Source organism: Arachis ipaensis, chromosome B05 (genome assembly GCF_000816755.2).
Source record: "Arachis ipaensis cultivar K30076 chromosome B05, Araip1.1, whole genome shotgun sequence".
NCBI classification, from domain to species: Eukaryota; Viridiplantae; Streptophyta; class Magnoliopsida; order Fabales; family Fabaceae; genus Arachis; species Arachis ipaensis.
The window spans coordinates 131,156,555-131,181,211 of record NC_029789.2 but is presented as its reverse complement, the minus strand read 5'-3'; the positions used below and the strand labels follow the sequence as shown (position 1 = coordinate 131,181,211).

Sequence of the window (24,657 nt, the reverse complement as noted above, 5' to 3'; positions counted from 1 at the left end):
CTTAATTTGCATACTCGAGGTTGAGGGAGGTTGAGGTCAATTTCTATTTTTCACCATTGAAAAGTAATTTTACTTCCCATAAAACCTTGGTAAAAGTCAAAGTTCTATTTCTACCTTTGGACTTGGAAACACACCGAATTTTCCCATGCAACAGCAAAAGCAAAGAATTGCTACCAACGCAAGTTGGCACAAATACTAACGAGTCTAATGTTTGCTTAGATGAGGAATTTTCTATTCTATGAAAAATCACTTTATAAATTTCATTTCTCATTTTTTTTTCTATTTTTTATAATTTAAATTTCGAGTAATAGATGTATTGAAAAACGGTTAAATTTAAAGTATACTCCTTTCTTTGAATTGTACTATTTAAAAATCTCACATAATTTCTTGGTTTATGTGCAAAATGTATTGAACTTTTAGCTAAACTAATTCTTTTGCTTTCATGTTTTACTTTTGACAGTAAAATGTACCATTTTAAGACAGAAATATAGACCTATTTCTATAAGCTCTTTTTTTTATATGAAAATAAAAGTAGTGATATATACTTTAACATTGTAATTTTTTATATTTTTTAAAATTGTAAAAGGTATACAAATCGAAGAGTCTGATTTCTGTATCTCAAATTTTTTAAATTTTTTAACACAAATCGAACAGTCCGATTTCTGTACCTCTACAAATCGAACGGTCCGATTTTTGTACCTCTAACAATTCGAACAGTCCGATTTTTATTTCTCTAATTAAACGATTCTACATTTAAGAATAACACTTCAATAATCCACATTTAAAAAAAATCACCATTACCACTCCAATATCAAAATCAAAAAGTGACCTCGAGCTCCTCATTTTAGTAACCTTACCTTAGTGTTGTCTACAACATGAACCTCTTTAACTACTATGGAACTTGCTCAATTGCTAGTTTTGTTGCTTTGCTATTATAATTGCAGCCTGGGCTTTATCTTGCTCTCCCTGCATTTCTTCTAAACTGTTTTGTAGTTTTGCAATCTCTTGTCCTTTAGCTTGTTCAAGGTCAATTAATATATTGAGAATGGTATAATATTCAACCATGGTTATTAATAAATTTTTATGATGTATTTCTCTTAACTAGACTAATTATTATGTGAGTTCTTTGGGGTATTATGATACGATCATACGAAAGAAAAAGATAGATTATTTGTCGTATTATCAAAGTAAGAATTTACTGGTTTTATTTACAAAATTCATTGTTGTTTTATGATTTGTTTGTATTTTTCTATTTTCACTAGCATTAGTTTAATTAGCCATAAGTTTAACCACTGCATTCTCTTTACTCATAAAACTTTTTGAGTTGTGCATTCTTTTAGCCTCATTGTCCTGTTATCATTTTTAGTCCTTCTTAGCTAGTAGATATCACAGCCTTGTGATTAAAAAACAAGGAGGATTTTCCTCGTGAAAAACTTGAGGTGACAGCCTGAAGTGCGAATGGTCTTATAATACCACCTTGTCACAAAAAGTATAAACATTTGCAGGTAACATTCTTATTCCTTTCGTGGGAATTTATTTTGATCAAATCAGGAAAAGATTTATTATCCTTTTGCTTAAATTCAGAAAACATTCAAGAGTGCACATATTAAAATAACTCAGAATTAAGAATGTGATGTTTAAAAGGGTGAATGTACAAATAAAGAATGTTCACTATAGTGTTGAAGGGATTATTTTGATTGTTCATGCTTTTATTAAAGGTGGATACTCTGATGAAGATTTTAAATTATCTTCATGTGAGGATGCTTCTGTTTAGCCATTAGATAGTGGATTGTAAGATTTGATATTAGTATGTTATAAAATTGTTATCTTTATTTAAAGTATGGCTAAAAAAATAAGTCAAAATTTAATCAAATATTTTCATGAGATATTTTTTTATATCTTTATTGGACTAGATGCCTTTATTAAATGGCAATTCTATACCAAAGTTTGAGTTCTTCAAAATTGCAGGGGTACAATTTCATCCAGAGAGCATTATATAACAGCTGAAGAAAAAGGGATCAAACTCATTGAGAAAAAGGAAAAATAATTCGTGAAGAACTGAAGATGTTAGTACCAAATGCTTAATGCATTTTAACAATTCGTGTTTGAGGGCCAACATCCATGAAAGGAAAAACATTTTTAGCAATACCAATAAAGAACAGTTTATTCTGATGACCAAATTATTTGTCTTTATGACCAATCTACTATAAACTCAGTAGTTTAAAATTCTACCTTAGACATGAAAAACATTTTGTGACCAAATTATTTGTCTTTATGCTGATGACGGTAGCGAAAAGATTAATAACTATGTTTCACTCTAAAAAACTCAGAAAAATAGGATTAGTAATTGTGTCACTTTCAAAAAATAAAAAAGAATAGTATTTATGATTTTATTAGGTTAATGGCTCAATCGTAACTTACTAATTTCGCCTAATAAGCCATCGAGATGAGTGAAAAAGCATTACAAGAACCAATCAAAGCCGTTGCAGAGACACTACAGAAACACAATACACCTAACAACAACAAATTAAGGCAATGCATCGACTATGATTATATGTCAATTCCAGCAGCAGCAGCAGCAGCAGCATCAGCAGCAGCAGCAGCAGCAACAACAACAACAGCAGCAGCAGCCGCAGCAACAGCAACAACAGCAGCCACCTCAGCCACAACCGCAGCAGCAGCAGCGCATTTCTTCAAAGAGATTCAAGGCTTCATCGACCATTTTACTTTTACAGAAGCCATTAATCATGATACTGTAACTTTGAACATTGGGTGACACTCTACTTTGGGCCATTGTGTTGAATATATATTTTGCCTTATTTACCTGATTAACCAAACAATATCCATCCATTAAGCTGGTATAAGTAACCACATCTGGTTTCACGCCATGTTTTGCCATTACAGCCAATACACTCTTAGCATCTTTGATCTTTCCTTCCTTGCATAGCCCATCGATCAAAATACTATAGGTACGAACATTTGGAGTAATGTTTCTAAGCATCATATCACTTAACAAATCAATGGCTTCCTTATATTGACCTTCAAGACACAATCCAAAAATGAGAGAACTGTATGTGATAACATCGGGAGAAATTCCCTTAGCAAGCATTTCAGAGAATAAATGAAAAGCCTGACTTACAAGTGTATCCTTGCAGAGGCTATCAATAATTGCGCTGTACATAAAGACATTAGGAGCAACGCCATACCGTGGGATCTTTCTCAACACTTGAATAGCAGCTGACGTGTGTCCGGTCTTACAGAGGCCATTGATCAAGGTCCCATAAGTGACTTGATTAAAGTGAAATCCATGAGCAAGCACTCTGTCATGAAAGCGCACTGCTTTTTCAACACTACCACAGAGATAGAGACCTTTCAGGATTGTGGTCAATGTTACCGTATTAGGTTGATAATCCATTCTGAAAATCTTGGCCAATACAGAGAAAGCAAGCGTCATACGACCCATGCCGCAACAACAATTAATTACGATGCTCAAAGTAAATAAGTCGGGAGCGATTCCTTTGGCTTGCAATTGCTGAAAAAGGGAAATGGCGGTGGAGAAATGGTTGGTCTTGGAAAGAGATCCCAAAATCTTGGTGAATTGAATGATGGATGGAGGGCGACGCATAGAGAGCATGCGAGTGAAGGAATCAACAGCTTCATCAAGTGATTGGGGCTGAGAGTGAGAGTGAGAGTGTAGGGATGAAGTTGAAGGGAAGCAAAGACGGAAAGCTGAATAGGGAACACAACAAGGAGAGGGATTTGGGATTTGAAGAGCATACCTTAACATGATTCGTGAGAATGAGAAGAATGACAACATTCTTGCAACCACCAAAAGAGCGAGGGTAGAATCAAGCTTGTTCGAGGTTATTTACTTATTTGTTTAATTGTTTCTACTTTTGTTATCTTATTTAGGCCACGGATTTTAGTAATTTCAAATTGAACCCTCTGTTTTCATTTTTTGTAATTCTACATTTACCCCTACGATTTTTAGTTTCCAAATTTCCCCTCTCCAACCTTAAACATAATTTGTGATTCTGCTAGGGTTCTTGACATTTTCGCGGTCTGTCTTCTTCCGTCGTCGCTGTTTGTGCAATGTGTGTCGCTGTCGTCGCCCTATTTCTCTTCCTCGCCACCAACTCTGACTTCATTCCTTCTCCCTCTGCCTCTGCCTCTACCTCTGCCACCTACTCCAAGGGCATTAAAGTTCCATTCTTTTCGCTTTTTCTATGAAAACTACATGGAGTTTTGATGAAGTTCTTGTAGTTAGAAATTACGTCTTGTTTTTGAGGATGTGGATAGGTAGTTGATCGATTGATTTCATGGTGGCTATAACTAAATGATGATGATAAGTATATAAATTCATTTTGTGTTTGAGGAACAATAGATTCTTTGTTTGGTACATATTTGTATGTATGTAAGTATAGTAGGCAGATACTGAATTTGATATTGTTCATGTTGGATTGGAATTTATATTCTTCTGCAAATAATCATCAATTCTATTCCATAGGGGACCGTTTTATAATTTTCATTCCCCACATTTGTTTCTACTTTTTGTAATTTAAATTTCGAGTGACAAATGGCATAACATTCTTCTTGGAAACAAAGTTAAAAGTATGTTCCTTTCTTTAAATTATACTATTTAAAAATATAACATAATTTTTTGGGTGAAATTTTTATCTGCAAAATGTATTGGAACTTCAAGCCAAAATAATTCTGTTGTTTTCACCATTTTCCTCTGACAATAAAACATACCCTTTTAAGACAGAAGTTTATACTTACCTCCAGCTCCTCACTTTTATTTGCTAGTAACTCTAGCTTAGTGTTGTCCACATAGAATCCTATTTAATTACTGTGGTAGTGTGGTGCTTGCTCAATTGTTGGTTTTGTTGTTTCTCTATTACTTATAATTGCAGCATGAGCTCCATCTAGCTGACCTTGCATCTCTTCTAAAGTGTTTTATAATTTTGCAATCTCTTGTCATCTAACTTTTTTAAGGTCAACTACTATATTAAGAATGACATAATATCAATCATGGTTATTAATGAATTGTTATGATGTAAATTTCTTACTTAGACTAATTGTTATGTAAGTTCTTGGGTGTATTATGTTGCGAAAGGAAAAGATGGAACATTTTCCAGATTATCAAAGTAGGAATTCACTACTTTTATTTACAAAATTCAATTCTTGTTTTATGAATTTGTTTGTAACTTCCTATTTTCACTAGCATTAGTATAATTAGCCATCCATTTAGCCACTGCATTCTCTTTACTCAAAACTGAGTTGTGTCATTTTCAATTCTTTCATTATCACAACCTTGTGGTTGAATAGGATATTTTTTCTCATAAAGAACTAGAGGTGAGAGCCTGGATTGAGAATGGTCTTATGGGGAGGGGGGTGTTATCAAATCAAGGAAAAGATTTATCATCCTTTGCTGAAATTCACTCAAGAGTGTTGCATATTAAAGTGATTGTTATGGTACTTAAAAGGTGGAGTCTAGATTGTGTAAAAAAAGTTAAAAATTAATATTTAATTTAAAAAGTATAAAAATACCAATTTATAGGTACCATAGTATTCATCTTAAGATAAACTTAGAATTAAGAATTTGATGTTTGAAAAGGTGAATGTACAACAAAGAATTTCCTCTCTAGCATTGAAGGATTTTGATTGTTCATGCTTTTATTAACCGGTAAGTCTAGGCTAAAGTTTTAGTTCTTCAAAATTACAGGAGGTGTAGTTTCATCCAGAGTGCATTATATAACAACTAAGAAATGGAATTGAAAAAAATGAGGCTGATGGTTCACCAAAATGTTTAATTAGTACCGAATGCTTATCCATTGTAACACTAGTATTTTGCGGGCCAACATACATGAAAGAAAAACATTTTTAGCAAAACCATTAAAGAACAGTTTATTCTATTTAGACCATAGCTCAGGATTTTATTAATTAAATAGCATAAAATTTAGGATTATGTGAAATTGATCCTTAGTGAATACCCCAAATAATATAGAATTAAAAGCCTATATTGATATTGAATAATCATGAACAAAAATTTCAGTAGACTTTCGTGTTACATCTATTCTTAATATATAAAAGTAGGTACATAGGTTTACCCACATTACTTTTAAGTTATTTCTCTTCTTCTACTAACGCCATGTCAGCACCAACGCTTATTTGGCAAAATTTTAGAATCCACCACTCAAATCTTGTCAAATCAACTTTTATTTTCACATAAAAAAAACACAAAAAAACAACTAAAAAACACAATAAAAACCAACAAATTAATTTTTTCCAAATCAATCCTTATTTCTAAAACAACAAAAACACAAATTAACATTTACTCCAACAAAAAGCTCTCAAAACCAAAGAGCTTATTACCCTTCTCAAACCCTCACCCTCTTAGCACCTCTCCGTACTAAGATCCTATTTTCTCCATCCTCTTCCGGTCCTATGAGCCATTGTTTTTTTTTTTTCTCAAAACAAATTGTACATCACGATGTCCATCTCCGGCGGAGCCGCATTGCATAAATTGCAGAAACCAGGGCAAACTCCATTCCTCCTCTTGCGGTTTCCTGCCAGGGCTCGATTCTGGTCTCAGACCAACGTCATCATTCGGCGCCGTCAACGTAGGAAATTTGTCTCGTCTTTCTAAAGATTTTCAACTTTGCCGTTTACTCTTCTCATTGTTCAATATCATTTTCAATAGCCCTATTTATTTGTTATAAATAATAACATTTTAATCGTGAACTCATTGCAAGTAGCACAAGTTTATGTATTCCTCTTTTGTAAACGGTTCTTCAGAGCTCGATTCTGAGTCTCAGACCAACGTCATCATTCGGCGCCGCCAAAGTAGGAAATTTGTCTCAATTATCTTCCTAAAGATTTTCAATTTTGCCGTTTACTCTTCTCATTGTTCAATATCATTTTCAATAGCCCTATTTATTTGTTATAAATAATAACATTTTAATTGTGAACTCATTGCAAGTAGCACAAGTTTATGTATTCCTCTTTTGTAAACGGTTCTGTCCAACACTCACAACCAAAATTAATGTACATTTAAAATTATTGCTCCCTATATACTATCGATTGCAATATTTCATCATCAAATTATAAATTGTTATTTTACATGTGGAGTACTTCTTTCACTATTTACATTTACGTGTTCCTCCTTTTCAAATTGTTATTCCACATGTGCAGTATTGCTTTCACAATTTACTTAGAATGGATTATCATTCTTTGACCATGTCTTATTCTTTGCAGTGCTAATGACAGACCGGAAGAGTTAATACCCAAAATTGCTAGATGAAAATCTACCAATCACTATTTAGTAAAATGTTTTAAAAGAATTAAAACAAAAAACTCTTATCTATTATTATTCAATTGAAACATCAAGTACTAATTAAATGCAATAAACATACATTAAAAGTGTCATAATAATAATAATTATAAAAAATTTCAGTTACAAATATTCAAATTCTACAACTTATACATATTAAGACTCTTACTACTCTTCATTTTTTAATCTCTTATACTAATTGTCAAAAATTCTTTAAATTTAATATAATATTTTTATATATTTTTCATTCTCATTTATTTATTTTTTAATTATTTACAAACAAAAAAACTACAAGAAAAGATAAAGTGTAGCCATTAATGTAAATCGAAAAAATGAAAAAAAAATAAAAATGCAGTTTTGTATAATTCTAATATAAATAACCTATGTCTTTTTTAAAAATAAATAAATTCAAAATCTATTTATAATATGTTCTCTAAAATATTTTTAATATAACATTTATTAAAATATACTATATAATATAAATAATCTACCTCTCCGCGCATTGCGCGAGTCTCACTCTAGTATTTATAAAAGCAAACGCGTAGAGGCAACGAAACACGAGCTAAACAATGTTCTAACTTTTAACTGAGTGGGTGTCAGATATTCTAATACCTCGCATTGTCCAAAATCACAAGACTTTCATATGGGAGAAATCTCGCTTATTATAAGTAATATAAATGTGATATGGATTATTTGGACATTACATTACTATGTGTGATTATATTATTAGTGATATAACTACTTGAGTATGGTTTTGTATTTTATCATTCGGTCCGTTGATTAAGAAGTTAGAAGTTTAAATCCTACCTTAGTCATGAAAAGCATCTTGTAACTAGTCATTTGTTCTTAATAGAATGATTTGAATAAAAAAGATTAATCATTGTGTTTCACGGTTTCACCCTAGGTCCATGACTCTATACGAATGAGATTTGTGTGTACTTTATTTTAAACATAAGAACATAGAAGTAGAACACAAATATTGTTGGACTGACGAGCAATTCTTTAGACATTTTAATTATCTTTTTTGAAAATAAAATTATTTAATTATTTCTAATTTATATGATAATTTAATTCGGCCTATGTCTACATCTCAAATCCGAAAAAATAAAGAGGATTGTTTAGTCTCCAACAACCAAGGTAAAACAATGTCGCATCCCAATGCATGGCCACACGACACAATAACGTCTTTAATCCATATAACTAACCCCATTTAGTGAAAACAGACTTTGCTAAAAAAAATTTATATAATAATTTATTCTTAAATCAATTCTTTTTTTTTTCTTTTCTCCCTTTTATGTAGAATTGTAGATTATTTCGGACCATGATTTTTTTTATTTTATTTCATATAATTAATAATTAATAATATCAAATGTAATTTTTATATATAATTTTTAACCGTCACCAAGATATATAATTCTTTAACTATAAGTCTATAATTGCCTTCTCGATGCAATAAGTTGGAATTAATTTTTTTTTTTTTCACAAAGGAGCAGTTCACCAATAAGGCCGTCGAGATATATAATTGAAAAAATATTACAAGGGTTTCAAATCATGGTTTAAATCTACAAAACGAAAGTTAAGTAAAGGGTTTTAAATTGTGGTCTGCAACTGCAATTGCAGCCATATTATCAGAAGCACAATAATAATTGGTTTAGCACTAGCAGCATTGAAAAGCTTCCAAGTTGGAAGCAAAACGGAATAAGGAAGATACCCCAGGTGCAGTTGCAAGATTAAAGCAACTAGAGCTATGAACACCTACTGCCGCTTTAGAGAATCCATTGGTATCACATATGCATGTCCATAATGATTCTCTATCTTCACTATCTGCATAGTAGAGCTAAAGCAAATACGATAAAGGTTGAACACATAAAAAAGCATTGCATGCTTACTAGTTACTACAAACTCTTGAAAGAACATCTACATTTTCACTTGTTTAGGTAAGTCTCAGAAGGTTAATCTACTAACAACAAGAAGAAGCAAAAACTAAGTAGAAAACCTCTGTAAACTAATAATCACTAAAACACATCAGCAAAATACATTAGATGGCTACATCTGCAAGTATATTGCTGCATGGGAAAATGAAAAGAATGGAAGACAATAATAACAAGAGTGTAGAGAAACTTAACAAGTGATTCCCTTTGAATAATGAAATCAAAACAAACTTAGTTAGAAATAACTTAACATCAAAGCACAAATATAATAAAAAAAGGAAATAACAATATACCCCCCACAAGACACATGTGACAACCACCTTGACACAAAAAGGCATCAAATAAGCAATGACAGAAAATATCTAAGTTTGGCTAAACAAAACAAAGAATCACCATCATGTAGAGAAAGAATCAGAAGCATCAATAATATGGAATAGATAGATGATTAGGAAGAAGGTAACAAAACACAAGTTAAAAAGAAAGAGATACAAACAACCTTTTGTGATGTCTAACAAGAAGAATCTCACCTACTTTTCTCCTTGCAATAGGCCTCTAGATACCTAACAACCTTGGACGATAGCCTTTAACAGAAAGATCTTGAAAAATCTTTTACATTTTTAAATCTTCCACTTTTGCACAAGCCATCTATAAGTATGTTGTATGTACATATATTTGGGCGAATGCCTTGATCTTTAATTGTGTTGAATAAAACAAGTGCTTTGTCAACATGATGGTTTTTGCATAAAGCATCAAGAAAGGAATTGTATGAGATTATATCAGCAGGTTGACCTTCATCATGCATCTCAACAAGAAGCTTTGAAGCACAAGATATTCTCCCTAATTTGCACAAGCCATCAATAAGAATACTAAAAGTTATTGTGTCTGGAACCAAGTCCTTGCGACGCATTTTTTCAAAGAGATTCAAGGTGTCATCTACCATTTTACTTTTGCACAAGCCATTAATCATGATATTGTAACTTTGAACATCAAGTGACACTCTACTTTGGGTCATTGTGTTGAATATATATTTTGACACTCTACTTTTGGGATTGAGATACCCGCTCAACGGAAACATGTGAAATTCCCGTGAAGAGGAATTTACTTAAATGCCCTTATATACGTAATAAATACGATAAAAATAATAACATAGAATTTGTACTATAATGACAAAAAAATTACATAACATGTATATTATACGTATAGGTTATGATGGCTGAAGAAGTCACATTGACAAAAAATAATGTAATTGACTTCTGAAATAAAACTTTACCAAACAAAAAATTTTAAAGTAAAGCATGAGTGTTAAATTTGATAAGAACAAAACAAGTACAACGATGCTGGAGCTATCGTACTATTATTGGAGTCCTGAAAGTGTTCACTATTGTTGAATGATGGTAATAAAAAAATTCATTTGGAGAGAAAAATTATGATTGAATGATGATGATCGAAAATTAGGAATTGGAAGGATATGTGCAGGGAAAATTAGTATTTGGAGGCAAAATTAGCAAAAACTCAAAGAATTATGTATTGTTTCACTTTTAACACCCCCACCACAAACACCACATAACAAAACTCCAAGCCAGTAACTTCTTTTAAAATGCTAATAAACAGAGACTTAGAGACAATGGAATAATGTCTACACAAGAAATAATGAAGTAATTCATCTATGAATTAACAGAAAAACATTCTCCGCAAAAGTATTTCATAATGTACATATTTTCAGCAGAAGCAATTTCCAAGCAATACAACTGAGTAGCATTAATTAAGAAAATGGCCAAAAATCTTGAAATAACTGAACCATATTAACCTTGACTCAATGTTGCTTAGGTTGATGAAAAGAGGGGACATGCATTTTAGAAGGTGGGTTTATTTTTAAGATGGAAGCAAAAACTATATAGCCTAAGAATAAATCCTTAGTACCTATTTAAATTTCCTTTTACAACAATTCCCAGAGGATTCAATCAAATAAACAATAGCTCATGGTTGCTTATGATAAAAAGTCATAGGAATTAGTTTGATATATATATATATATATATGGTACCTACAAAGATACGGAAAAATAAGTTGCACAACAGAATAGCAGAGTACAAACAACAAACAACAAAACAAAATTTTCAATCTTTTTAGTTTTGCTTAGTTTGTAGCATGATAAATACATGATCTCATAGAAGAACAGTAAAGAACACTCTATTGCTATAAAGAGATCTTAAACACTAAATCTGTAAGCTATAACTAGGAATATCAACTAAAGAATCAATAAAGTAGTGGAATTCAAAAGGATGATAGCAATTGCAAAAATCGAAAGTACAAAATTAATTAATGTTATGGCATTGCCAAAGTCCTCTGACCCAACAGACACAGAATTTATAAAACTATGATACATATTCAGCAACAATGAGATGTAATTTCAATTCGAGTTGATGTATATTACCTTCTTTTATCAATTTAATAAGCCTCTAGCAACCATTTCCCGAAGAAGTTTCTCCGCCATGTCATTCTCATCTTTTTCAAACAAAGCACGAATAACAGTTTCAAAAGTCACAGCATCTGGTAAGCAACCATTGCCTTCCATTTCCGACAGCAGGGCCACTGCTTCTTCAAACAACACCTCTTTGCAGAGCCCATGGATCATAATATTGTAAGTCCTCACATTTGGAGAACAGCCTTTAATTGAAAGATCTTGAAATATCTCTTTTGCATTTTTAAGTCTTCCACTTTTGCACAGGCATCTATAAGTATGCTGTATGTAATATCTGGATCAATGCCACTCTCTTTCATTTCCTTGAATAACATAAGTGCCTTGTCATGTTGTTTGATATTGAACATCCCATCCAACAAGGAATTGTAAGTGACTATATTAGCAGGTTGACCTCGATCATGCATCTTTTCAAGAAGCTCTAAGGCACAAAGGATTCTTCTTGATTTTCCCAAGCCATCAACTAGAGTACTGTAAGTTACCGTGTCAGGAACCAAGTTCTTGCGATGCATCTCTTCGAAGAGATTCAAGGCGTCATCGATCATTTTACTCTTACAAAAGCCATTAATCATGATATTATAACTTCGAACATTAGGAAACGCTCTACTCTCGGCCATTGTGTTGAATACATATTTTGCCTTATTTACCTGATTAACCAAACAATATCCGTCCATTAAGCTGTTATAAGTAACCACATTTGGTTTCACACCATGTTTTGTCATCACAGCCAACACATTCTTAGCATCTTTGATCTTTCCTTCCTTGCATAGCCCATCGATCAAAATGCTATAGGTATGAACATTTGGAGTAACGTTTATGAGAATCATATCATTTAGCAAAAGAACGGCTTCCTTATATTGACCCACAAGACACCGTGAGATCTTTCTCAACATTTGAATAGCAGCTGATGTGTGTCCGGTCTTACAAAGCCCATTGATCAAGGTCCCATAAGTGACTTGATTAAAGTAAAATCCATGAGCCAGCATTGTGGCATGAAAGTGCAGTGCTTTTTCAACATTACCACAGAGACAGAGGCCTTTCAGGATTGTTGTCAACGTTATGGTATCAGGCTGAAAACCCATCCTGAAAATCTTGGCCAATATAGAGAAAGCAAGCGCCATACGACCCATGCCGCAACAACAATTAATTAGGATGCTTGCAATTGCTGAAAAAGGGAAATGGCGGTGGGGAAATGGTTGGCCTTGGCAAGAGATCCCAAAATCTTGGTGAATTGGATGATGGATGGAGGAGGACGCATAGAGAGCATGCGAGTGAAGGAATCAACAGCTTCATCAAGTGATTGGGACTGAGAGGGAGAGTGTAGGGATGAAGTTGAATGGAAGAAAAGACGGAGAGCGGAGTGGGGAACAGAATTTGGGAATTGAAAAGCATACCTTAATTTGATTGGTGAGGATGAGACCAATGACAACATTCTTTTCTTGCAATCAAAACTCAAGAGGAGTATGGTAAAATGGAATGCGTCGAGTCGAAGAGTGCTTTCCATCTTACTATGTTGATTTGAGGAGGAAAATAGAAGCAAAGAAAAAGAGAGGAAAAGTAATTTAAACAAAAATTCATCCTTTGGAATGGGAATAGATTGGACAGTTTCCAACCTCGCAGAGGGCTCAGGCAAGGAGATCCAATTTCTCCTTATTTATTTGTTTTGTGCATGGAAAGATTGGCGTGCTTCATTTCCAAACAAGTTGACGAGGGTATTTGGGATGGTGTGGCTGTTTCTAGAGGAGGACCTAGAGTTTCTCACTTGATGTTTGCAGATGACCTCCTCCTTTTTTGTAAAGCAAAGAAAAATCAAGTTCGGAATGTTGTGCACACCTTGGAGTTGTTCTGCAAAGCTTCAGGTATGAAGGTTAACATTGAAAAATCTAAAGCTATTTGTTCTAGAAATATCTCTAATAGAAGGAAGGAAATATTTTCTGGTGTTTCTCATATTCCTTTTACTAGTGACCTAGGCAAATACTTGGGGGTGAACCTTAATCATCCTCGAGCTGCTAGGTCTATTTTTTTGGACTCTTTAGAGAAGATTAAGAATAAGCTGGCTAGTTGGAAAGGTCGGCTCCTTAACAGAGCAGGCAGGCTTTGCTTAATTAAATCTGTTGCTTCTTCTCTTCCTATTTATCAGATGCAAGTGACTCTTTTTCCTACTTCGATTTGTCAAAAGATTGATTCTGTGCTTAGACAATTCTTGTGGAAGGGAAAGGTGGGGGAGCGATGCTTAAATTATGTCAAGTGGAGCAAAGTTGTCACTCCAAGAAAATATGGAGGCTTGGGAATTAGAGATTTACTAACCAAAAACATATTATTCCTTCCTCTTTGCAATATAACTGGGAACCACCTCCAATGAATGTCTGTAAAGTGAACTGCGATGCAAGCGTTTTTGAAAATGGGCAATTAGCGGGCTTTGGATGTATTATTAGAGACAGTATGGGAATTTGGATGAAAGGTTGTTCTGCCAGTATACCTCTTTCTAGTGTTCTCTCTTGTGAGCTTCATGCTATCTGGAGAGGGCTTGTTATGGCTTGGGATTGCGAGTGTAAAGAGGTCATATGTGAAACTGATAATCTTGATGCATTTCTTCTTGTTTCGCGAGGCACAACCAGCATGATTACGAATGACTCTGATCTGCTTGGCAAAATCAAAGAGATGCTTCAGCGCAATTGGACAGCTACTTTAGTGCTCATTCAGCGTACAGCAAACAGAGCGGCTAATTTAATGGCTAAGACTGCTGCTTTAAACAAGCAGGTGTACCTAGAGTGGTTACAACCCCCTAATAATTTAGACATTATTATTAGAGAGGAGTACTACTCTTTCTCTTAGGTGTTTTTTTTCTTTGTGTTATGTTCAATCACCAAAAAAAAAAGTTTACACTCTAAATCAAGGGAGGAGGCCACGAAAGGGCACTGGCAGTAGCAGGCAAAAAAGCTGCACTTCCATTACGCGAAATGGAACACATCACTTCTGGTGTCTATGAGTTGAGAGAAATCAGGGCAGACAGCAGCGAATTGGAGGCAATGTGTATTTTTTTTAAGGTGTGTTTTTCCAAAGTGTGTTTTTCTCGTAGGTGAACCTTTTTGGAGAAAACAAACTTTGAAGAAAACACACTTTGAGAAAACACACATTGACTCCAATTCGCTGCCACCGGCTCTGATTTCTCCCAACTCGTGGACGCCAGACGTGATGTGCTCCGTTTTGCGTATGCATGGGAGTGCAGCTTTTTTACCTGCGGTTGCCAGTGCTATTTAGTGGCCTTCCCCTTGATTTGGATTGCAAACCCAATTCGTAGGCGTCATTCCAGAATTGATAATGCGCATTTTAGTAACTATTTCTAGCAGTGCGTATATTGTGAAATAAAGTATTTTTAATATTTATTTATATAAAAAAGCCAAAAGTTGATGGGATTTAATAAATTTTTTTAATATTAAAAGAAAATGCTGTAAAAAATTTGTTATGTTTTTTATTTTTAATATTATTCTTTTTTTTAATATATTTTATAATATAAAAATAAAATTATTTTTTTTAATATTTTTTATTTAAATATATTTAAAAAAATAAATATATTTAATTTTTTTAATTTTTTTCTTCTTACTTTTTTTTATTTCTTTCCTTTCAACTAAACATATTAGAGAGTGAGAATAGTATCGAATTTATTGGAGATTATTCTTTTAAGAGAAAATTTTAAACGGCCCTCACAACGAGGTTTAATAAAAAAAATTGAGATGATCTATTCTCAAAAATTAGTTACTTTTACCAAATAACCAATTTGGATGGATTAAGCAGTCAATTTACTTGTCTGTTTAAACAAGTGTCGAGATTTGAATTCTATTTTGTGCATGCAACAACCTATTGGCCAGCAACAAGAATGGTACTTGAAAATTCACATAGCTAATTAAAATAACCTCTAAAGATGCTAATGACAAACAAACTACTTAAAGATTTAAAAACACGCAAAAAATCTAGATATTAAATATATATTCTAAAATATAATTTTAATATAAATTTTTATACACATTATTAGAAAAATAAGATCTTTTTATTCTTAAATTTTGGTAAATTTATGTCAAGTAATTTTTTTATAAAAATTTTCATCGAGAATGACCACATTATTTTGAAAAAAATATAGAGATCAAATTTTGCTCCAAACTTTTTTATGCATCTTATAAATATTTATTCAAATGTTGTCACAAAATTAAGATCAAATGGATTTGTCATTTGTTAAATATAAAAGTTTTTGTCACTTATAAAAAATATAATATTTATTGATTATTTTTGTCACAATTTTAAATCATTCAAAGACTATTTTGTCAAAAAAATTTTTCAGGTACTTTTCATCAACGCGAGAATCGTTCAGATACCAAATTTATAGTTAACTCTACTTTTATTAACTTGGCGATTGGATGGAGTTTAGAACGAGAGTGAAGGGATGAGATTGAAGATGAAGAAGAAGGAAAGGAAGGAGAGTGAAGTGTAGAACAAAATTAGGGATTTAGAGAAGAGTACTAAAAAGTTTGAATGATCCTTGAGGTTGACAATGATAACATGTTTGCATTCAAGGTCCTAGCGATTCTCACTCTTTCGTCGTTATCTTATTTGAAGAAGTGCTTTGTACTAATGATAGTTCACTCAACTTTTAACATAGGATAAACCACAAAAATACAGCCGAATTATTTTGTCATCCACAAAAATATTCTTAAATTTTATTATCGACAAAAAATTTTTCAAATAATTTAAAAACGTGACAAAGTACTCACCCATAAATTAAGACATTCTATGTTAACGAAAAAAATAATGTGACAATAGAACTCTTTATATGGCAAGTAAGTCACACCATGTTTTTCCGTTAACAGAGCAGGTCTTTAATCACGACATGATATTTTTTATACATTTTGAAATTATTTGAGAACATTTTTATCAATAACAAAATTCGAAAATATTTTTATCTGCGTCAAGATAATTCATGTGCATTTTTTGGTGGTTTCTCTTTAATTATTTACCATATTATTAGGTGTAATTTTTTATTACATCAAATTTTCTTTGTATTTTTTTATTTCACTTAAAGATCGTATATAAAAGATTATATTTTTTTAAAAAATATTGAAAAAATATTCTCTTATTTGTTAATATTAGAAGTATAACCATTTATATTATCTTCTCTTATCAACTTAAATTTTTAGAAGAAGTAATTTTATGATAATTAATACAATTAATGTGTTTGAATTGGCTACTCAATCTCTTTTTTAAGACAAAAAAATTGAGTAAACTAACAAAAATACATTATTGATCCATTAAAAAAAATTTAAAAGGTAAAAAAAATTTTAATTTATTGAAAATATAAATTATTTTAAATATTTTTTAATGATACCAATTTTTAAATCATGATTGAATATAAACATGATAAGACACTATTAAATACATGTATATTACTAAAAAGTGTATTATTTGTAAAGTTTGACCAATTCAAAGGTGAAAAAAATAGTTATTTGGTCCAGGATTTTAATTTAAAAGTCATCACCTTACAACTCATAAATACATAAGTTGATAATATTACAAGTTGTCACATTTGTAATGTAATTTTACTATCTAATCTAATTAATATAATAGGTGATTTGGTCAGCTTAGACGAAAATGATGGGAGTTAAATAATGCGTGTTTAGAGAAGAATAGTCGTGTATATTGGTATTTTATATTTGTATTTATTTGAGTATTTACACGATTTAATTTAGCACTGATAGGTATTATTAGTATAATTAAGACTTGATTTTGGATAGAATATCACAAATTACTACTTTATATTTCTGTATTAAGTATTTCGTTTGGGTAAAATAATTACCCGTTTAAGAGTTCTTTGGATGAGATTTGAATAAGGTGGAGTAGTGTCACCAATTATCACTTCTTATTTTATTATTAGAGATTTTATTAGAGTAGAATATTTATCTAAGTTTGGAACTTTGTTATATTATATTTCTTTTTAGTAAAATATTTGGTGAACTTTTGTGTCAATTTTTTTGCCTCTCTAGTCACATGCTTAGTTTTTTAACAACAAGCAACCAAATATAAAAAGAAATTCCGTGAAGAATATAATCTCTGTCCTTAAACTGTGTGAAATTTTAGTTCAACTAGGTATCTTTTAAAATATTTTTTTAGTCAATCTGTTACACAAATTTGGAGAGGATACCATGAGGTATATCAAGTACTTATATTGACAGTTAAAGTTTGGATTGTTTTAAACTCGTAGAGTCTACATTTTCAAATTGATTTTTTTTTAATTGAATTTTTTTTAACTGAATGATATTCAAATTTCTCTCGAGAGTGAAAAAGATCCGGAGTTGAGGGTGAAAGAGTAAGGTATTCCAGAGGAGCTAAATTTTATCTTTCTTCAGGAAGAGTTTCTGTGGTACCAAAAATCTAGAGAGTAGTGAGTTCGATGTGGTGACAGGAATACTAAATTTTTTCACCTGCAGACGATTATTAGGCGAAAGAGAAATAAGATCCATGAGTTGTTAGCAGATGATGAAACCTGGGCCACTAAGACGCAGGTGCTTGAGCAGGAAACAAATTGTTTCTTTCAAAAACTATTTTCTACGAGGGAGAATATTGATCTGAATGTTATGGGAGATTTCTCATGTCCCTCTCTTAGCAATGAGGCCTGTTGAAGATTTGTTGAACCAGTGGCATTAGAAGAGGTTAAAAGAGTTGTAATGATCATGAATTCTTTCAAAGCTCTTGGGCCGAATGGTTTTCAAGCTCTGTTTTATAAAAAATTTTGGGACTCTCTTAGTTATGATGTGTGGGGATTAGTCAAGAGAGCATTTGAGAGCGAGATTATAAATTCCACTATTTTTGAGACCTTTATTGTTCTGATTCCTAAAGTAGAAGCTCCTTCTTCATTAAGAGATTTTTGTCCTATTAGTTTATGTAATGTTCTTTACAAAATTATTTCGAAAGTGCTAGTGATCAAGGTCAGACCATTTCTTTTGGAGATCATCGGCCCACTCCAGGGTGGTTTTATTTTGGAAAGAGAAATTATGGAGAACATCATTGTTGCACAGAAAATTATGCATTTCATGAGGAACATTAAGTCTAGAAAGGGGACTATGGCGTTCAAGATTGATTTAGAAAAAGCTTATGACAGGGTGGATTGGAGATTCCTTGAAGCTTCGTTGGTCAGGTTTGGTTTCTCGAGAGCTACTATTAATCTTATTATGGCCTGTGTGACGTCATATTTCTTGGCTATCTTGTGGAATAGTGAGAGACTTCAGAATTTCAACCCGAAGAGGGATTTGAGGCAAGGGGATCCCATGTCCCCATATTTCTTTGTGCTTTGTATGGAGGCTCTTGCTTGTTTTATTACTCATCGGATTTTTCAAGGGTTGTGGATACCTGTGTTGGTCTCCAGATATGGCTCTAAATCTCCCATTTGATGTTTGCCGACGATCTCCTGCTTTTTTGTAAAGCTACGAAAGCTCAGGTAGGGGAAGTTATGCAGACTATGGAGTTATTTTTCAAAGTATCAAGATTGAAGGTGAACCTTAGTAAATATAAGGCTCAATGCTCAAAGAATATCTCTGAGAGAAGAAAAGAGGTGCCCTCGGGAGTTTCTACTATCCGCTTTTGTCAGGACTTGGGAAGATATCTGATGGGATATTTTCGCGGAGAAACGAATTCCTCCAAAACACCCAAATCTAACCGGCAAGTGCACCGGGTCGCATCAAGTAATAATAACTCACGGGAGTGAGGTCGATCCCACAGGGATTGAAGGATTGAGCAATTTTAGTTTAGTGGTTGATTTAGTCAAGCGAATCAAGATTTGGTTGAGAGATTTGTGATTTGCAGAATTTAAATTGCATAGAAAGTAAAGGGAGTTAGTTATTCATGGCGCCAACGTTAGCCAGAAAGTTAGGGGCTAACGTTGGCGCAAACTTTTGCTAGCCCAGGGAGTTTTTCAAGCGCCAACGTTAGCCAAAAAGTTATGGGCTAACGTTGGCGCAAACTTTTGGTGCATCCAGGGTGTGTTTTTTTTATGCCAAAAGTTAGCCAAAAAGTTAGGGGCTAACTTTTGCTCCAACTTTTGCCCAAAAGTTAGCCAGAAAGTTAGGGGCTAAATTTTGCTCCAGCTTTTGCCCAAAAGTTAGCCAAAAAGTTAGGGGCTAACTTTTGGTCCAACTTTTGCTTCCTGGTTCATAATTAATCCAAGACTCAAGTCATTCCTCCTAGCCATTCTTCCATTGGGACTTTAGCCTTTGCACACAACCTCCAAATGGTACTCGGATAGTACAACCAAGATCCGGCCGAATTCTTCTCAGCCAGCTTTTGAATGTCCTTTGCCAAGATTTCATGAACTTTTACCTCTCCTCCCACAATTATGCAATGCAACATAATAGCTCTATTCTTGTTAACTTCTGAGGTGTTTACTGTGCCCAGAATTGATCTTTTCAACAACTCATACCATCCCTTTGCTTCCGGGGTAAGGTTAACTCTCTTCAAATACTTGTATTTATTTTTGTCATCTCCTTCCCACTCTGAGTTTTCCATACAAATATCTCTAGCAATCCCATCATAATCCGGATCACCATTTACCCTTTGGTGGTATCCCGGTTCACTAAAGCGAACTGATTTTAGTCCCAAGACTTTTTTTATTGCATCCGAGCTAAAATCTACTTCCACTCCTCGCACATAGCTCTTGTATGTTGGGGCCTCACTCATGTCAAGCCTTGAGACATTGGCATAGAATTCTCTTATGATATTAGCATTGATTCGGGTGATTGGTGATATGAGCTCCTCCCACCTCCTCTTTCGAATTTTGTCCTTCATTTCTTGGCATCCATCATCCGGCAGCCAGAGTGGAATTTCTGGATATATCTTCTTCTGATTCATCCATTCAATTTGCATCTGATGGTACCGAGATTTGAATCTCCATTGGTCATATTCAGGGGTGCTCTCCTCCACCATGGGGTCTTTCCCTCTTCTTCGTTTGGTTCTTGAGGAAGAGGCCATGATCACTTGGTTGTTTGAGACTATTGAGGTTAAAAGGGAGTGTGAAGAATGTTAGAGATTTTGATGTGTGTTTGGAGAAGGATGAAATTTGAGGCCGAGCTTGTTATGATGGGAAATGATGAAGAGAAGTTTAAATGGTTGGAGTGCAAAGGTTCGGTCACATGCATGGTTTGGAGGTGGTATGTTATTTAAATGAACAATGAAGGGCTAGGATGCAATTAGATACTATGTGAATCAAAGGTGTGCATGTAAGGGTGAATGAAGACAAAGCTTGCTTCTTCAATTGTCTTTGCCGTGATCATCTCAAGGAGTGGCATATTCTCTTTTTGAAGCATGTGATGAGATTTTGTCCTCATGCTATGCTTTCCTTTGTCTTGTCTCTTTCATAAAGTGTTCTTTGACCAACTAGTAATCACAACAAGACAACACACATTAGCTATATCAAACCGTGACAATAGTGCTTCTTTTCATTAACACTATATGAATTATCATTCCTTATATCCATTTGAACCGTGACTTTCCTTGGGGGACACCAAACTTAATGTTTGGTCATATAGTTGAAAATATGTGGTTCTCCCTCCAACTAGTGAAATTGAAATCCCAATGTCATTCTTGGTCAAATGTTTATAAGAAATGTTTTCATCATAATTTTCCTTTTTCTCTCTCTCTTTTTTTTTTTCATGAAGGATCAATTGTGCCCCTAAATCCGTGCATCAAATTTTGGTGAACACCAAACTTGTATCTTGCTTAAGGGGTAGATGTGAGATGCTAGTGGTAAATCACAATTGATGCCTTCATCATAGAGTATGATTTCTTTTTAATTGAAAAGTCTCAGTAAGAGATAATGTATGATCATTGATGCATGATTTTTTTTTTTCATTTTCATGAGAAGAGAAACACCAAACTTAGTGTTTGGTCATATGCTATGCATATAGTATGAAAATGTTTGCAACACTGGTTTGGTGTGCTTGAGGGCACATCAAACTTTAGAAGTCTTAGCATATGAAAAAAAAAATTTGCATGCATTCATTGAGTACGTCTATGAAAATAAATTTCATGCTCAGATGATCATAACTTATTGAATTTAAAATGACATAAATCTTAAATCATGGGTTGCCTCCCATGGAGCGCTCTTTTATTGTCACTAGCTTGACATTGGAGCTTTCTTTTATGGTGGTTGAGGGTTGTAGTGCCTCAACTTGTCTCCCCTGACTGTGATCCTCCTCTTTGTTCTCTGGTGTTCAATTTCAGCATGTTCCAACGAGAGTATGTTGCTGACATTGTAATAGTCATCAGTCTGTCGGCTTGCTCCCAGTTGTTGATATATCAATTGCACTTTGTCACCTTTGGAAAGCCCCTCTGTTGGAATCTTCCTGTTCTTCCAACCCCTTTTTGTTTTGTTTCTGAGTTTCATCCTTTCTTTTGTTGACCTTTCTTTTCTGGCCGTAGGCTTACCTTGGGGATCTTTCATCCTTTCAGTGGCTAATACTCCAATATTCTCTTGGACTTCTTCATCAGTTTGCACAACCTTTTGCCTTGGGATGTTGTTGTGAATCGCCTTGTTGCTTTCTTCCTTTAACTGTGAATCTTCCTTGTCAAGTTCCATATAGTTTTTCTTCTCATTACCAAACTGTGCTTCTGGTAACACCTTCAGAGTGACACTCCTGTCATGCATTCTGAGAGTTAATTCTCCTTCCTCTATGTCTATGATAGCTCTAGCAGTGGCCAAGAATAGCCTTCTCAGAATAATAGAGTCACCATCATCCCCTTCTGAATCTAGAACCACAAAATCTGCAGGGTATATGAAATTGTCCACCTTGACCAGAAGGTTTTCAATCATACCCCTGGGGTATACTGTTGACTTATCTACTAGCTCTAGAGATATCTGTACTGGTTTAACTTCCTCTATATGCAGCTTTTTTTACCAAGGAGGATGGTATTAAGTTGATACTTGCTCCTAGATCGCACATTGCTTTAGTGATGGTTAATTCCCCAATGGTGCAAGGTAGCAAAAAGCTCCCTGGATCTTCAAGCTTAGGGGGAAACCCTTTTTGAATCAAAGCCCTGCATTCCTCAGTGAGCAGTATGGTTTCCTTCTCATGCCAACTTCTTTTCTTGTTGATAAGCTCCTTCAAAAACTTGGCATACAGAGGCATTTGCTCAAGTACTTCAGCAAAAGGAATATTGATTTCCAGCTTTTTGAAAGTTTCAAGGAACTTGTGAAAATGCTGGTCCTTGGTTTCTTTGTTGAACCTCTGGGGATATGGTAGTGGAGGTACAAAGGTTTTCTCTACTTGTTGCTTTTGATTCTTGGTTGGCTCTTCAACTGCTTCATTCCCTTTTTTGGAATTTTTGATTGTTCCTCCTTTGCTTGAGTTTGCTTTGAAGCTTCCTTGCTTGCCATTGCATCATCATCATTGGCTTCCTCTGTGTGTGTTGGCTGTTCCTCTTCTATTGGTCTTTTGCTGCTCTCTACTTGCTTCTTAGTAGTGTCATTGTTGCTCATCAATGTTCTCCCACTCCTTAATTGTATTGCCTTGCATTCTTCCTTAGGATTTGGGATTGTGTCACTCGGCAGTGAGCTTGAAGGTCTCTCAACAGAAATCTGTTTGGAGATTTGCCCCATCTGCCTCTCTAGGTTCTTCAGGGATGCTTCCTGATTCTTGGTTATCATTTCTTGGTGTTTCAATATTTTGTCTATCACGGCCTCCAAGTTAGTGATTCTCTGGGCTTCAGGTGATATTTGAGGTTGGTTATGAGATGTGGGTGGTGGATGGTAGGCATTTTGGTTGGTGGGTTGGTTATTGGATTGGTACTGGTTGGGGTTGGGGTAGTTGTTTTGAGTTTTTCTGTAGGGGTTCTGGTTAGTTTGCTGCTGGTTGTGGTTTTGGTTGCTTCTTGGGTTGTTTTGGTTTGAGTTTCTCTGCCATGGTTGTTGGTTTTGGGTGTGATTATCTCCCCACCTGAGGTTTGGGTGGTTCTTCCAAGATGGATTGTATGTATCACCATACACTTCATTTGGTCCTTGGTTGTGCATATACTGTACTTGCTCTTGTTGTTGTTCTTCTTGAGTTTCTTCATTTTGCCCCCATGTGGATGATGGTTGGCTTGTGTTAACTGCTGCAACTTGGAGACTATCAATCCTCTTGGCCATTTGTTCAAATTGTTGTTGAATTTGCTGCTGCATCATCTTGTTTTGAGCCAAGATTGAGTCCACTCCTTCTCCCTCCATTACTCCTCTTCTTTGTGATGGTTGGCGGTTTCTTTGATGAGCAAAGAAATATTGGTTGTTAGCCACCATATCAATGAGATTTTGAGCTTCCTCTGTAGTTTTCATGAGTTGCAAGGAACCTCCAGCTGAATGATCCAAAGCTTCTTGAGATTTCAATGTTAAGCCCTCATAGAAATTCTGCAGCTTATCCCACTCAGTGAACATTTCAGGAGGACATTTCCTGATTAGAGCTTTGTATCTCTCCCATGCCTCATGGATGGGTTCAGCCTCCATTTGTGTAAATGTTTGTACCTCAGTTTTCAACCTTATGATCCTTTGAGGTGGGTAAAATTTGGCAAGGAACTTGGTTACCAAATCATCCCAATTGTTGATGCTGTCTCTTGGAAAGGATTCCAACCATTGAGTGGCCTTGTCTCTGAGAGAAAATGGGAATAGCAATAGCTTGTAGCTGTCAGGAGGCACACCATTAGTTTTAACAGTGTTACAAATCCTCAAGAAGGTGGATAGGTGTTGGTTCGGATCTTCAAGTGGTCCTCCACCAAAAGAGCAATTGTTTTGAACCAAAGTGATGAGTTGTGGCTTTAGTTCAAAATTGTTTGCATTGACATTTGGAGTTAAGATGCTACTTCCACAATGTCTAGGATTTGCAAAAGTATAGGAGGCTAAAACTCTCCT

General features: G+C 34.2%; 2 protein-coding genes across 2 annotated transcripts in view; both read right to left on the bottom strand.

Moving 5' to 3' along the window:
* LOC107644179 (pentatricopeptide repeat-containing protein At1g12300, mitochondrial-like) overlaps positions 1–12,871 on the bottom strand; it is a 64,575-nt gene extending 51,704 nt beyond the window's left edge. Inside the window, exon 1 of the mRNA XM_021123973.1 lies at positions 9,758–12,871. Coding sequence (XP_020979632.1) covers positions 11,912–12,871 — 960 coding nt within the window. The 3' untranslated portion in view covers positions 9,758–11,911. The remainder of the gene's footprint in view (positions 1–9,757) is intronic.
* LOC110272125 (putative pentatricopeptide repeat-containing protein At1g12700, mitochondrial) lies at positions 2,660–4,533 on the bottom strand. Its single transcript, XM_021123977.1, has 2 exons — positions 3,780–4,533; positions 2,660–3,673 (listed from the first exon to the last, which is right to left on the bottom strand). Exon 2 carries the CDS (start codon positions 3,632–3,634, stop codon positions 2,660–2,662), a length of 975 nt encoding a protein of 324 aa, XP_020979636.1. The 5' UTR covers positions 3,635–3,673; positions 3,780–4,533.

What these genes read in the sequence shown, in the direction of transcription:
- LOC110272125 (XM_021123977.1), bottom strand. Translation starts at nt 3,634, where the DNA reads ATGCTCTCTATGCGTCGCCCTCCATCCATCATTCAATTCACCAAGATT.